Consider the following 12,792-nt stretch of genomic DNA (forward strand, 5'->3'; position numbering starts at 1 on the left):
GCTATGCATTTCAATATCCCTCCACTATAGTGAGCTATGCATTTCAATATCCCTCCACTATAGTGAGCTATGCATTTCAGCATCCCTCCACTATAGTGAGCGATGCATTCCAATATCCCTCCACTATAGTGAACTATGCATTTCAACATCCCTCCACTATAGTGAGCGATGCATTTCAATATCCCTCCACTATAGTGAGCTATGCATTTCAACATCCCTCCACTATAGTGAGCTATGCATTTCAATATCCCTCCACTATAGTGAGCTATGCATTTCAATATCCCTCCACTATAGTGAGCTATGCATTTCAGCATCCCTCCACTATAGTGAGCGATGCATTCCAATATCCCTCCACTATAGTGAACTATGCATTTCAACATCCCTCCACTATAGTGAGCGATGCATTTCAATATCCCTCCACTATAGTGAGCTATGCATTTCAACATCCCTCCACTATAGTGAGCTATGCATTTCAATATCCCTCCACTATAGTGAGCTATGCATTTCAGCATCCCTCCACTATAGTGAGCGATGCATTCCAATATCCCTCCACTATAGTGAACTATGCATTTCAACATCCCTCCACTATAGTGAGCGATGCATTTCAATATCCCTCCACTATAGTGAGCTATGCATTTCAATATCCCTCCACTATAGTGAGCTATGTATTTCAATATCCCTCCACTATAGTGAACTATGCATTTCAATATCCCTCCACTATAGTGAGCTATGCATTTCAATATCCCTCCACTATAGTGAGCTATGTATTTCAATATCCCTTCACTATCGTGAGCGATGTATTCCAATATCCCTCCACTATAGTGAGCGATGTATTCCAATATCCCTCCACTATAGTGAGCTATGTATTCCAATATCCCTCCACTGTAGTGAGCTATGCATTTAAGTGAACTGCTGTCAGGACATAGGACCTGCATAATCAGTATTACTATGACTGTCTATCTTTTCCAAAATGGCTAAAAACTAAATTGAATTTCTCGGCTGTTGGGGATTACTCCTCTGCAGTAACTATTGGCAAAACATATTTCTGGTAGAATTGATAATTTTGTACTGTGGAACCTTTGCAACACATTTTTAATTAAAGCCATATACGTTTAATGAACTCCATCAGTGTTTTAAATCACATTGTTGAGGAAATTGATTTTATTATCCTGATCATGAATTCCATGCACTGTGAAGGTCTGAGTGCATTCTTTTGAAATGATTTACACAGGGCTGAATGTAAAGGTCTTAAATACCCCACCGTATTGCTCTCCTTGCCCCCAGTCTGCACAATGGCACTCTACACCATGTGACAAGATTACTCCTTCATTCATGCATCTCTCTCGCAATGTTCTTCCCAAATGACCTTTTTTAAATATGCGTTATTTTGACAACAATTGAAGAAAGTTTAAACTATACACCCTTTTTTTGGTACTTTACTGATAAATATATCTGGTTTCAGGAACAAAAAGAAACAGCAACATCAAATTCATTGAAAGCCAGTGTAGGAATCTTTTTTTTTTTTTTGACAAATTCAATTGAGGTAAAGGCCCCTTTGCTTCACCTTGAAATTCGCTCTGACATACATGCTTGAATTTGATTATTAGATGCTTGAAGGCATGCAGCTTGTTGATTAGAAATGTACGGGGGATGAATTCCAATTGAGAGCGATATGATGTTCTGGAGTTTATTCAAATGCTTAAGTGTGGTGTGCTGCAAAGTCAGGGTTAGGAAATCACCTGTTTTATCTGTTTTATTCAGAATTGCAGAATGTTATTCAACAAGATAAGGACGAGAAGAACAAATATTTGAAATACACCATACTGTTGATAATAGCATTTGAGGGTAGAATAGTTCAATCCCTGACTTTTTCTACAGTTTTCTATCTCCAGTACCTTGGCTCTCATGTATTCAGTTTACTGCAGTAGCTTTTGTACTTCCCAAGAAGAGTTTCTGATTTTAAGTTTTATCTTAAGATCTATGATTGAGTGTTTTTGAAGTTATGGAAGCATAACATTTCAGATTTCACAAAACTGAGAACTTGATAGAGATTACACTATTAACTTGGATTTTTCTTCTGAATCCTATTTAATAAAACAAAACAAAAAAAGGACTTGCTGTGTAAAAATACATACATAATAATAAAAAAAAAATTAAAAAAGCTGACCCTTGGTGTGAAACTGAAAGGCTGCATGATTGGCACATGGATTCATCTGAAATAAAGCTCTACCCTCTTTATACAGAGGCTGATTTGAAAAAGAGTAGGGCTAGAGAAGGGCTCTCTCTCTCTCGCTCTCTCGCTCTCTCTCTCTCTCTCTCTCTCTCTCTCGCTCTCTCTCGCTCTCTCTCGCTCTCGCTCTCCTCTCTCGCTCTCTCTCTCTCTCTCTCTCTCGCTCTCTCTCTCTCTCTCTCTCTCTCTCGCTCTCTCGCTCTCTCGCTCTCTCTCGCTCTCGCTCTCCTCTCTCGCTCTCGCTCTCTCTCTCTCTCTCTCTCGCTCGCTCGCGCTCTCTCTCGCTTTCTCGCTCTCCTCACTCGCTCTCTCTCTCTCTCTCTCTCTCTCTCTCTCTCTCGCGCTCTCTCTCTCGCGCTCTCTCTCTCCCTCTCTCTCTCTCTCTCTCAGTGGATATAGCTGTATGGCAGTGGATTATTTCACAATCTGGTGATTCAGCATCCATGTTAAATTGACACTTTGGTGTAGTTCTGGAATGCTTGCACGCGCAGTCAGAGAATTGTAGCCATTTTTTTCGGATCCCTGTATGCACTTAAAAACCTGGTACTGCTTCTACTCTTAATATCTCCATACCATTTCAGTGTTTCTGGAAACTGGCAAAATCGAGTTCTACACTTTACTGACCTGTGACCCAAGGTGGCTTCCGCATTGTTCTCATGTGACTTTTAAAATAAAGTGGTCTTTTCAGTGCTTCTAAGGTCACTGTTCACGTGCTACTGAGAGAGGGGAAAAAAATGCAGCATAAAGTACTGTTATTTGAGTGCAGTAAATATAGCACTCCAGGAACATTGTTGGAATATCCTCTCTCTACTTTTCTCAGTAGCACCTGAACAATGACCATAGTATAGTGTATAGAACAAGTGTACTGTATAGAGAGAAAGTTAATGTAAACCTCAATTAAACAGCTGGATTCTAGGAATCCTGATATTGAGCCCCACATCTCAATGTAGAGTGATCTGGAATATTATTATTATTATTATTATTATTATTATTATTATTATTAATACATTTAGAAAATACTCTGCCGTTTTAAATACTAAAATGTTAAAAACTCAGCACAGCACTTTCACTTATACTCTGAAAAAGAACCTGAGCTTTGGAAAGGAGGACAAGCCTGTCCAGATAAACCATGTTGGTTTGAGCTCAGCATGATCATGTCACTCACAATAATAGTGAAGTAGGCCTCAGAGGGATAGAGCAGAGACCACTTAACCCATTTTGCATTTCAATCACATTATATTTTCAGCAGGCTTTTATTCAATTTCAGACCCCAATAGATTAGCATTTTGAAAATTGTTATTTAAAATTAGATTTTTTTTTTAATATATGAAGAAAACCAATACCCAGATACAGAAAATGCATTTTTCTTTTCTTTTCTTTTCTTCACACTATATTCTACTATACTAAAAATATGGTATTTTACTCAAAATAGGGATGGAGATGTTTTTAAATGCATATGGTTCAGAGTGACTTAAATCAAGGTATTTTTGTCTGGCTCAACTTCTGGTTTAAGCAGCAGTATTTATAACAGTCTAACATCTGATCTGTAGACTGTTTGTTTAATTGCTTTGAAGTACTATTTGGGCAAACATGAATTCAGTAATCTTTACCTGGGGTTTTATGAAATAGGAACTAGGCCTGTACTGTATTAGACATTTTAAACAGTAAAGCATCACTGATCCCAGATTGCTCACTTAATCAGGTAATATACCTTGGGAACGTTCTAAAAATATAAATATGTAGGGATAATTCAAATATATTTATATTTGATATCTTTTATGCACAGTTAAATGGTGTTTTAAAAAAAAAAAAAAAATTAAATAATGCATTTTATAAAAGTCACCGGACATGTATCAAGACATTGAGTGAGCTCTCTGTGTCCCAGGTCCAACAGCCTGTTGTGCCTGGTAACAATCTTCATGCACTGCTGTGGCACAGGGCACCCTTGACATGTCACTCATATGGCCTGTCTCTGAGCATCTGCACCAACGTGTATAACAAGACTGTAACATGTAGAGTAGTGACTGTGTAGCGCTCTTTTAAAGCATCCCTGTGGGATTAACAGGTTACAGTTACAGGATTAATGGGTTAATGTTTATACAGTACATGAAGGTATGTTCAAAGCCAAGGTAACCATGGCGGCTCATTGGGGATATCAATATTCAGTGAGGGCATAGTCTCAATGTTCATTTCGAATAAGGTAGCAGGATATTAGTTTTGGCGTGTGTTAGTTTTGGTTTAACACTTGGCTCTATTCTTCCAAGGGCCCAAAATGAAAGCTGCACTTGCTTTGAGTCCTCTCATCAAGTGTATTTAATGTTTTAGTATGTTATGTATGTGATGCAGTATCCCGTGAAACCTGAAGACCTGATCAAACACAGTTTCTTGGTGTTTGTTTTGTTATTTAACTTCTCATTGTCTGTTTTGCAGCTGGGTGCAGAGTTTTGGCCATGAAGGCTTGGGACTACTATTGGACACTCTGGAGAGATTACTTTACAAAAAACAGTAAGACCTACTTTACTTTTTCGTTTACAGTGAATTGTTCTTGTCTTCAGCTATTTAATCTTGAGCAATAATTACGCATTTTCTTTACACAGTACTGCTAATTAAACCTGCTGATTGTGTTTGTTTGTTTGTTTTTTTCTATCACAAGTCAAGAAAAGATTGACAAGAAGAGTCAACATAAAGTCATCCAGTGCTTGAAGGCCTTCATGAACAATAAGGTACGGCAGTGTAATTATTATAGTGGATAATATTGGTCAATGCATCGGTGTTATGTACTGGTCATATTCAGCAAATATGATCAGATTCAGAGCAGCTGACCTTGTTAGTCTATCATTCAGCATTAATGTAGTGGATGTACCTGCCAACAGGGTTACCATTCCTCAAGGATAAATCATTTTGTTGTCCTTATTAAATCAATTTGGGCAGGATACCTGATGCTGTGTGGATGGCAGAGTGTCATACGATCATGAGTGACTTGTTTGGAACTCCATTATTGCTTAACATGCTGTTTTAAAAACGTGAAACATGTCATTTTTATTCCACTTGCAAGTTACTTGTGCACAGCAGTCAGGGCCATTGTGAAGCGACAAAAGGATAATGTGACAGAATGTAAATAATGTAGCTAATAGGGTTAAAATAACTGTTGATTTGTTAAAATTGACATGACAAAGACAACTAGTAAGTGGCCTGGGTACACCTTTTCAAAGTTTAATTTGCATTTTAAGGAGCTTGGTGATTCTGACAAAGTAGTAGATTGATTTTAGATGCTATTTAATGTTTCAAGTGAGCTGTTAAGGTTTGTGCACACTCTGACTGGTTCCTATCGACCTGAAGAGCTTGCAGGATGGCATTGGCTTATTGATCTGTGTAAAGATGGAATTTCAAATGTTTGTGGTCATCTAAGGTAACTGATGCTGGTTAGCTCCATTTATCTATGTGTTTAAGAGCACTATTCCTATTCACCCTTTTCACAAAGTTAATCAAATAAACAGCCGGTTTTTCAAATATCAAATAAACAGCCGGTTTTTCAACACACTAAGTTGATCAAGTGTAGGAGAGATTATATTTACTGATGCATTTAAATACTGTTCTCTGATGTATTTGAAAACTAAATTCAGTAAATAATTAAATGGACCAGCAATGTCATACATGTTGAATTGACAGATGAGTTTGTCTGGAAGGGGTGATGGCATAAACTGATCAGCAAACTTAAATCACCAAGTTTAGGTGTTTGAACTTTTTATTCTGGTAAATGTTTCATGAATTGCCTAAACAGTCCGGTCATTTGTGGATCAACGAAAAGACAATTTATAGAAATTCATAATGAGGGAAGCACATTGCAGCAGGGTAAGATACGGTTTAGCACACCCTAATGGAATTATTGACATGGATTTATTCTTATATAGTTATTACATTAGTTTATGTTTCCAATTACTGGTATATTAAAGGAGTTGCAGCTATCAAAATAGCTGTTTGTTGCAATATACAACCCACAATCTAGGGGCTTAAAACTACAGTATATATTATACATACTGTACACAAAAATAAAAATTCAGACTACGTTACATATTAGGGGAAAACATTATTCTAAAAAATGTGTTATTCCTTTGGGGTTGTTGTTAACACACTAGAAACACAGTAACATTTTGAAATATGTTGTGGACTGAAAGCTTTGTGAACAGATCCCAGCATCCCATTATTTTATTTCCTAGAGAGGCGGGTGAAGACCTTTTTATTCCGGGATGTATTCAGGGTTTTAACAGGTTGCATTATGTGTTTACTTTTCCGAGCAGCTATCTATTATCTCATCTAGGCTTGTGTCTAGATTGTGGAACACTGATCAGAACTAGCAATCAGTAAACAATGAAATCAAGCAAGTTGGAAGCAAGCCAGCTGTTAAATCAGAAATGATCCTTGATTTGTTAAATTCTGTTACTTTCTACTAGCAAAATGACACATGGAGTAAAACTGCAGTTGAAAACCTAGTTAATGAAATCTTGTTGCTCCGCTCTGGGAATCATCTATAAATCTTTTTTTTTATAGCCATAAATATTTAATTTTGAACAAATTTGCTGTAAAGTGAAAAAATGCCAGAGGAATCAGTTTTAAGATTTATTGACAATATTTTTTTTTTACTAAAACAGTTCCTAACTCCTGATGTTACATGTTTAGTGTTAAAGAACCATTGATCCATTAGTTGAGCCAAGGTGATCCTGCACTTCAAGATTATTTTTCCCACATATAACAACATAGAGTTTGGGTTCATGGTTGTTGGAGCAGATAATGAAACCTGCTAATGAACTGATATCCTGATGGCGGCTAAGAAAATGGATTTCAAAATACATCAAATTATGTAGTGAATGATTACTTTTTAGTTCTCTTGGTTCTCTGCTTCATTTTAAGCATTGTAGTTATTCCTGTTCCTGTGGGGTTCAGTAAATGTTCACTGTGCCTTCAACCTTTGAAATCATGGCGAATTAAAGGAACGTTATACTTTTAGTCAATAAGGAAGGATTTTAGTCCTCGGTGGACTCCTATGAATGTAATCCAGGTTGTCGTTTCAGCCTTTAGGCTCTGGTTCCGTTAGCTTTTAATTGCTCTATATATATATATATATATATATATATATATATATATATATATATATATATATATATATATATATATATATATATATATATATATCTATCCAGGATAGTCACTGATTTACATTCCTCAAATGACGATCATCCATTTATCCAAGGACAAAGTTATATGCAACCTGGCCTTATTTAACATTTGTCCTTGACTTCCAGTGTGCTACTAACCAGAATTCTGAAGATCATTAAAAGAAGGAGTTTAGCTCATAGCAACAATCTATTATAACATTGTAATAAAAATAAACTAATTCAAAACATATGAGAACTTGAGGAAGTAAACTGTTGAATTAAGGTGAGAAAAAAAAACAATGATTGGAACCGCGGGACACAGTTTTATATTACCATGATGCATGAACCACTGTTGCATTGTACTCTAACTGCAAATAGGCTGACAAAAAATAACTACATCCCAGGATTTCCCCATCTGAAAATGAAGCATTAATGCGGTTCTTGTGAAAGAATCTTTAGAGAAGTGGTCTTTTTATCGATCACGCTCAGCAAATCTCAAAGGGCCAGCTCCTCATTTCCCAAACCAGACCTGCACAGAATTTACATTGGTGTTTACAGCTTCAGGCATGTCATTTGATATGGATGTAGCTAGAGAAGAACCTAGTTAAGATTGCTCCTAAAGGTGTTACTGCTTAATTGTATTCCCCTTGAGAGGATAATTATTGGGAGAAGCATGCCCTTTGGCTAGTAGAAGAATCGGTCTATGTGGCCATACTACTGTCGATGACAAGTGTTTGCAATCAAGATATTAATCAGTAGATCAAGTGTAGTTTCTTTCTGATGCGGTTGTTTAATATCTCTTTAACCTTGTTCTTGTGAATGAAGTATGGGCTGGAGAGGATCCTGGGGGAGGAGAAAAGCCTTTCCCTGCTGGCCAGAGCCATCGAACCAAGGCAGCCTAACATGATGACAGATGTGGTCAAGCTACTGTCTGCAATATGCATCGTCGGTGAAGAAAATACGTAAGTATTGTGAGGAAAACAATGTGTTGACTCTGGTTCAGCCGCAGTTTTTAATGGGAGATGCATCATCCCATCTGAACTTAACACTAATGCGCAGTTTGGAATTAGGCCAACAGTGTTAATCAATAATTATTGTGTTTTGAATTAATAAATGAAATCATTTACAATACTACTATTAAATTTTTTACATTTTGTATCATATTGCTTTTTGTATTTTTGTTTATATATTGTCAGTTGAATAAGGCACATCCTTTTCTGCTGGTGAAACTGCATATGGGACCAGGATTATTTTTGAAATACTATCCTGCTGTGTTTTTGCTGTGATGCAGGCTGCGATGCTATTGTTGATCTGCACAGAATAGCATTACCTAGTCAAGTGCTTCTTTGTGTATATACAATAAGGTGGATTTCTAGAGCAGATTTGTAATTTCTCATGCGATTTGCTATATGATTTACTAATGATTTACTTTTCTATTTAGCTTTGAAAAGGTTCTGGAAGCAATAACTACTGCTGCGGAACATAGAAACATTAAAAGGTTTCATCCCATTGTTGAGGGCCTGCGTGACCACTCTGTGCAGTTGCAAGTAAGTAATCCTCTTGAAAAAAACTACTTTATTCTCGGGGAGGGGGGGAGGGAGGGGGTTTGGTTGCCGACGCCAGCACAGGTGCACAAGTTTTATTAAAGTACAAAAACATTGCAGGTGCAGTACATTGCAGTGTGCCTCCACTGAGATACCAGCAATGGTATGATGAGGTGGTATTGCTTCTTCATAAAACATAGCAAAAAATGTTTTTTTTTCTTTTCCCTTCCCTGTAGTGTAAAAGATCCTTTAGCTTCTTGGTTGCCATAACCTACTGATCCTGGCTGAGAATGAACGAGCTGGCTCTTGACTCCTCTTATACAAGGAGTGATCAGACTCCTTGTCTAAAATCACCTTGCTTTGTGGAAAGCATGGCGTCTACCTGTAGTTTAATGATCTAAGCAGTGGCGGCTCTTAACTCTGATGACCTGAAATTCATTAACGTGTTCTATTTTGGATTTCATTCAAGGAATCAATAAATCACTCTAGTGGGAAAACACTGGTGGGATTTATTAGTACCTCCAGAAATGGGTTGCAAGGCGTGCAAAACTACAGGCCCTACTCGTAAGACTGAATGTATTTCAATTGCTCCCTGCATCACTGCCATGTTGTTTTCAGGGCCGATATATCTGGACATGTCAAATAATGCCCCTTATTGAAGGGTACCCGTTAATGTGATAGATTCACATATTATTCAGTAATAATAATAAAGATTGTTCCTAGGTTTAACCAGAATTATTAACCCTTTCATATTTTTTCATTAAAACTGTTTTCAATTTTGTTTCCGTTGCTTTTATAAGGGGAAACATGGCCTCCTCCATATGATTTCATAATACATTTGCAGCTTCCATATGTCCCCATATAAAGACTAGAAGAGTTTTTATTTTTGTATTTTGTATCAGTCCCCATATGAGATCGCCATGCACGAAAGGGTTAAAATACCACTAAGCAGGTGATGATTAATATGTCCTGAATATTAAAATGGTTGTATTTTTTATTTATTTTTTAATCACTGTATTCACTTTTTAATGAAAACTTTAGTAGCTGACCATATATAGTTGTCTATTGAAGACATGCAGACAAATCCCTCATGGAAAACTAATTCTGTTCCATCTCAGATGATGGACCTGCTCATTAATTTGATAGATCAGTGACAGACAAAAACCTTACAGCTGTCAGTTCTTTGGCATGTGTGATCATTAATGTCACTTTCAGTTGATTTTGAAACTAACACCTGACCTTTACAACCTTGCTTAGATTGCCATTACTGGGACTGGAAGGCTGTATGCTTGTGATGCTTAGATTTTATTTTGTTTTGCTTCACTCAAACTGTTGTGTGCATATTTAATATTTCATCAATACACCTCTTGGGGAAAGTGGGGGAGGCTTTCCTAAGTTCATATACTCAGCATTTGGTATATTTGAAATGTTAAGGTAAAATGTATGAGGAAACTTTTCTGTAAGTGCCTTTGGGCATCTCACCCAATCACCCCTACAGGTCATGTTGTACCAGTTAAAGACCTCCATGTAGTTCATTACTGCTAAAATAACACACTCCAGGCTCATATTACCTGCATGCTAGACAGTGCCAGGCAATGATCAAGCCCAACAGAGGACCAATCAAGACTGTCATGTTGCTTTCCATTGAAAAGAAAATGTTCAAACTATGTATAAAAGTACCTCCAGAAGATGTCTGAATTTGAAGGTATGGTTAAGTGATTCTTATTTGTTCTAAACCATGGGCGCCTGAACTAGATGCCTAATCATTGTATGCTCGTGCACACACTGGCTGCTTTTGGGGATTTTGTGTTTTGGTTCATTATTAAATTGCCTGCAGTAATTCTGCATTGTCACAAGAGGCCACAACATTTCTGAAAGCAATCACCTGACATGAACAATTTTTTAGACATTTCAAGTAAGAAAAATAATAGTTTAAACATCTATGTTTAAAAGCTTTTCAAACGCAAATTTGTGTTCAGCACAATATTTCCCTGTTGAGAAAAATGTATACTAACCCCAGGCGGGGGGTGTATAAAGTAGACAAGTCAAGCTAAATGTTCTGTTTCTTGAGATGTAATTACACTACTTGTTCAGAGTTTGCTTTTTGAGACTTCCTACCAGCCTACTGTGCCTACTAAATGAAAAAAGGGGATCTCATATTTTGGTCTCTATCTGGTACTCCAGTACTACTTCAGTGGAAGTTTTCCTAGATATATAAGCAACAAATACAAAAGGAGTGGATTTATAAAAAACATTATTTTAATTTTCAGAATATATTGCACACCCATTTGTAAAATTTAGAAGCATCTGTATACAGGTTGCACGTACAATAGTATACATTAGACGGTGCTCAATATACACAAGTATTAACATTCTATGTAGTATACAGTGGTGTATGTGATAGGGTAGCATATGTGCACGTTATATAAGGGTACCATATATTGTTCATACTTACAATACTTTGCCTGACTTCCAAGGTGAATTCTGTCAGGGAAGCTGATGTGCAAGGTCAGTCCTGTGTGCTTTGCAAATGGATACCCAATAATGGATCTCTTGTTTTATTATGCTTTTACTGGAATATGTCCAATAAAATCTGCCAAAAGCAAACAAAAAAATGAGTGAAAAACTAAGAAATAAAAAATGACAGATATTAAGCATTTCATGGTTGCAGGCTTTTCGCATGCTTTATTAATGCATCAGGTTATTTTTATTTACAAATACTGTAGATGTCCCTGAATTGTGTTAATCATTGTCATTTATGGATGTCTCTGTGGCAAATATTGTTATTGATTCTGAAATGAAAAAGGGTTTTATTTTTTATTTGATGAACAACATGCAGGGTTTCTTAAATCTGTGATTTACAAAGGCTGGATTCCCTATACACTTCAAGGTTATGACTTTGTAAACAAACACTTTGTCATGGTTTGTAAGCAAACTACAGTTCAGCTTCAGATATGGAGATGAGTCTGAATTGTTTGACAAGAGCTTTATATATATATATATATATATATATATATATATATATATATATATATATATATAATATATGCCAAAATGTGCTGACGAAAAAAAGACTTTTTTCATACTTCTAAAAGCTTGGCATTTGTTACTGTTATTCCTGGGTTTCTATATTTATAATACTGGTTATCTGATTATACTGGTTACTGATTATCTTTTAGTGATTTTTAACACAATTATCTCAAATCTTTTTACAAAGTGAGTATTACACACCTTGAAGCAATTGAATTGGGAACTGCACACACACACACATCATAATTGGCATTTCATTATTGCAATCGCAGTGAATATTGGTAATCTGAAGAGCGTTCTGTATTATTAATATTGTCTGATGGTCTTGGCTCAAACACTGGAGATTGCACCCACGTTACTGCCATTCAAAGAGTCACCAGGTAAATAAAAAAAACATGCCTGTCTTCGTCAAGAAAAATAAAAGCAAAGAAATAGGTTTTACTCCACATATTGCATCAAAGATCGTATGATATATCCTTTAATCTTATAAAGCTGGGTCAACAACAGTGAAATGAACATCTCCCACACACACTGTGCATGAAAAGAATGATATGCTTCCACAGCATTTACAGTATGGACCCTTTGCTTCCAAAGTACCAGGCTTTTATTTTGTTTTTTTAGAAATAGTAATAGTAATCGGTGTTCCCTGTGCTGTTGAATTAAATATGGCTAGATCAATTAGTAATGCATACATGAATGTGTATTTTTTTTTTTTAATAAAATGAAGTTTAATGTATTCTGGATTCAATTTTGCTTTGCAATCTTAACTCGTTATTCAGTGTACATTAGAGTGTTACAAATATATTCAAAGAAACCCATCTGCTGTTGGGCTTAA

At 36.3% G+C, this 12,792-nt stretch overlaps 1 protein-coding gene across 3 annotated transcripts in view; it reads left to right on the forward strand.

Moving 5' to 3' along the window:
• Window positions 1–12,792, forward strand: part of LOC117405378 (protein diaphanous homolog 3-like) — a 300,571-nt gene that overhangs the window by 123,995 nt on the left and 163,784 nt on the right. For all 3 annotated transcript variants that reach the window (XM_059030274.1, XM_059030275.1, XM_059030276.1), the window contains exons 6-9: window positions 4,661–4,735; window positions 4,884–4,953; window positions 8,209–8,345; window positions 8,825–8,930. In XM_059030274.1, the coding sequence (XP_058886257.1) occupies window positions 4,661–4,735; window positions 4,884–4,953; window positions 8,209–8,345; window positions 8,825–8,930 (388 nt within the window). The remainder of the gene's footprint in view (window positions 1–4,660; window positions 4,736–4,883; window positions 4,954–8,208; window positions 8,346–8,824; window positions 8,931–12,792) is intronic.

This window comes from Acipenser ruthenus, chromosome 9, assembly GCF_902713425.1.
Source record: "Acipenser ruthenus chromosome 9, fAciRut3.2 maternal haplotype, whole genome shotgun sequence".
Classification (NCBI taxonomy): Eukaryota; Metazoa; Chordata; class Actinopteri; order Acipenseriformes; family Acipenseridae; genus Acipenser; species Acipenser ruthenus.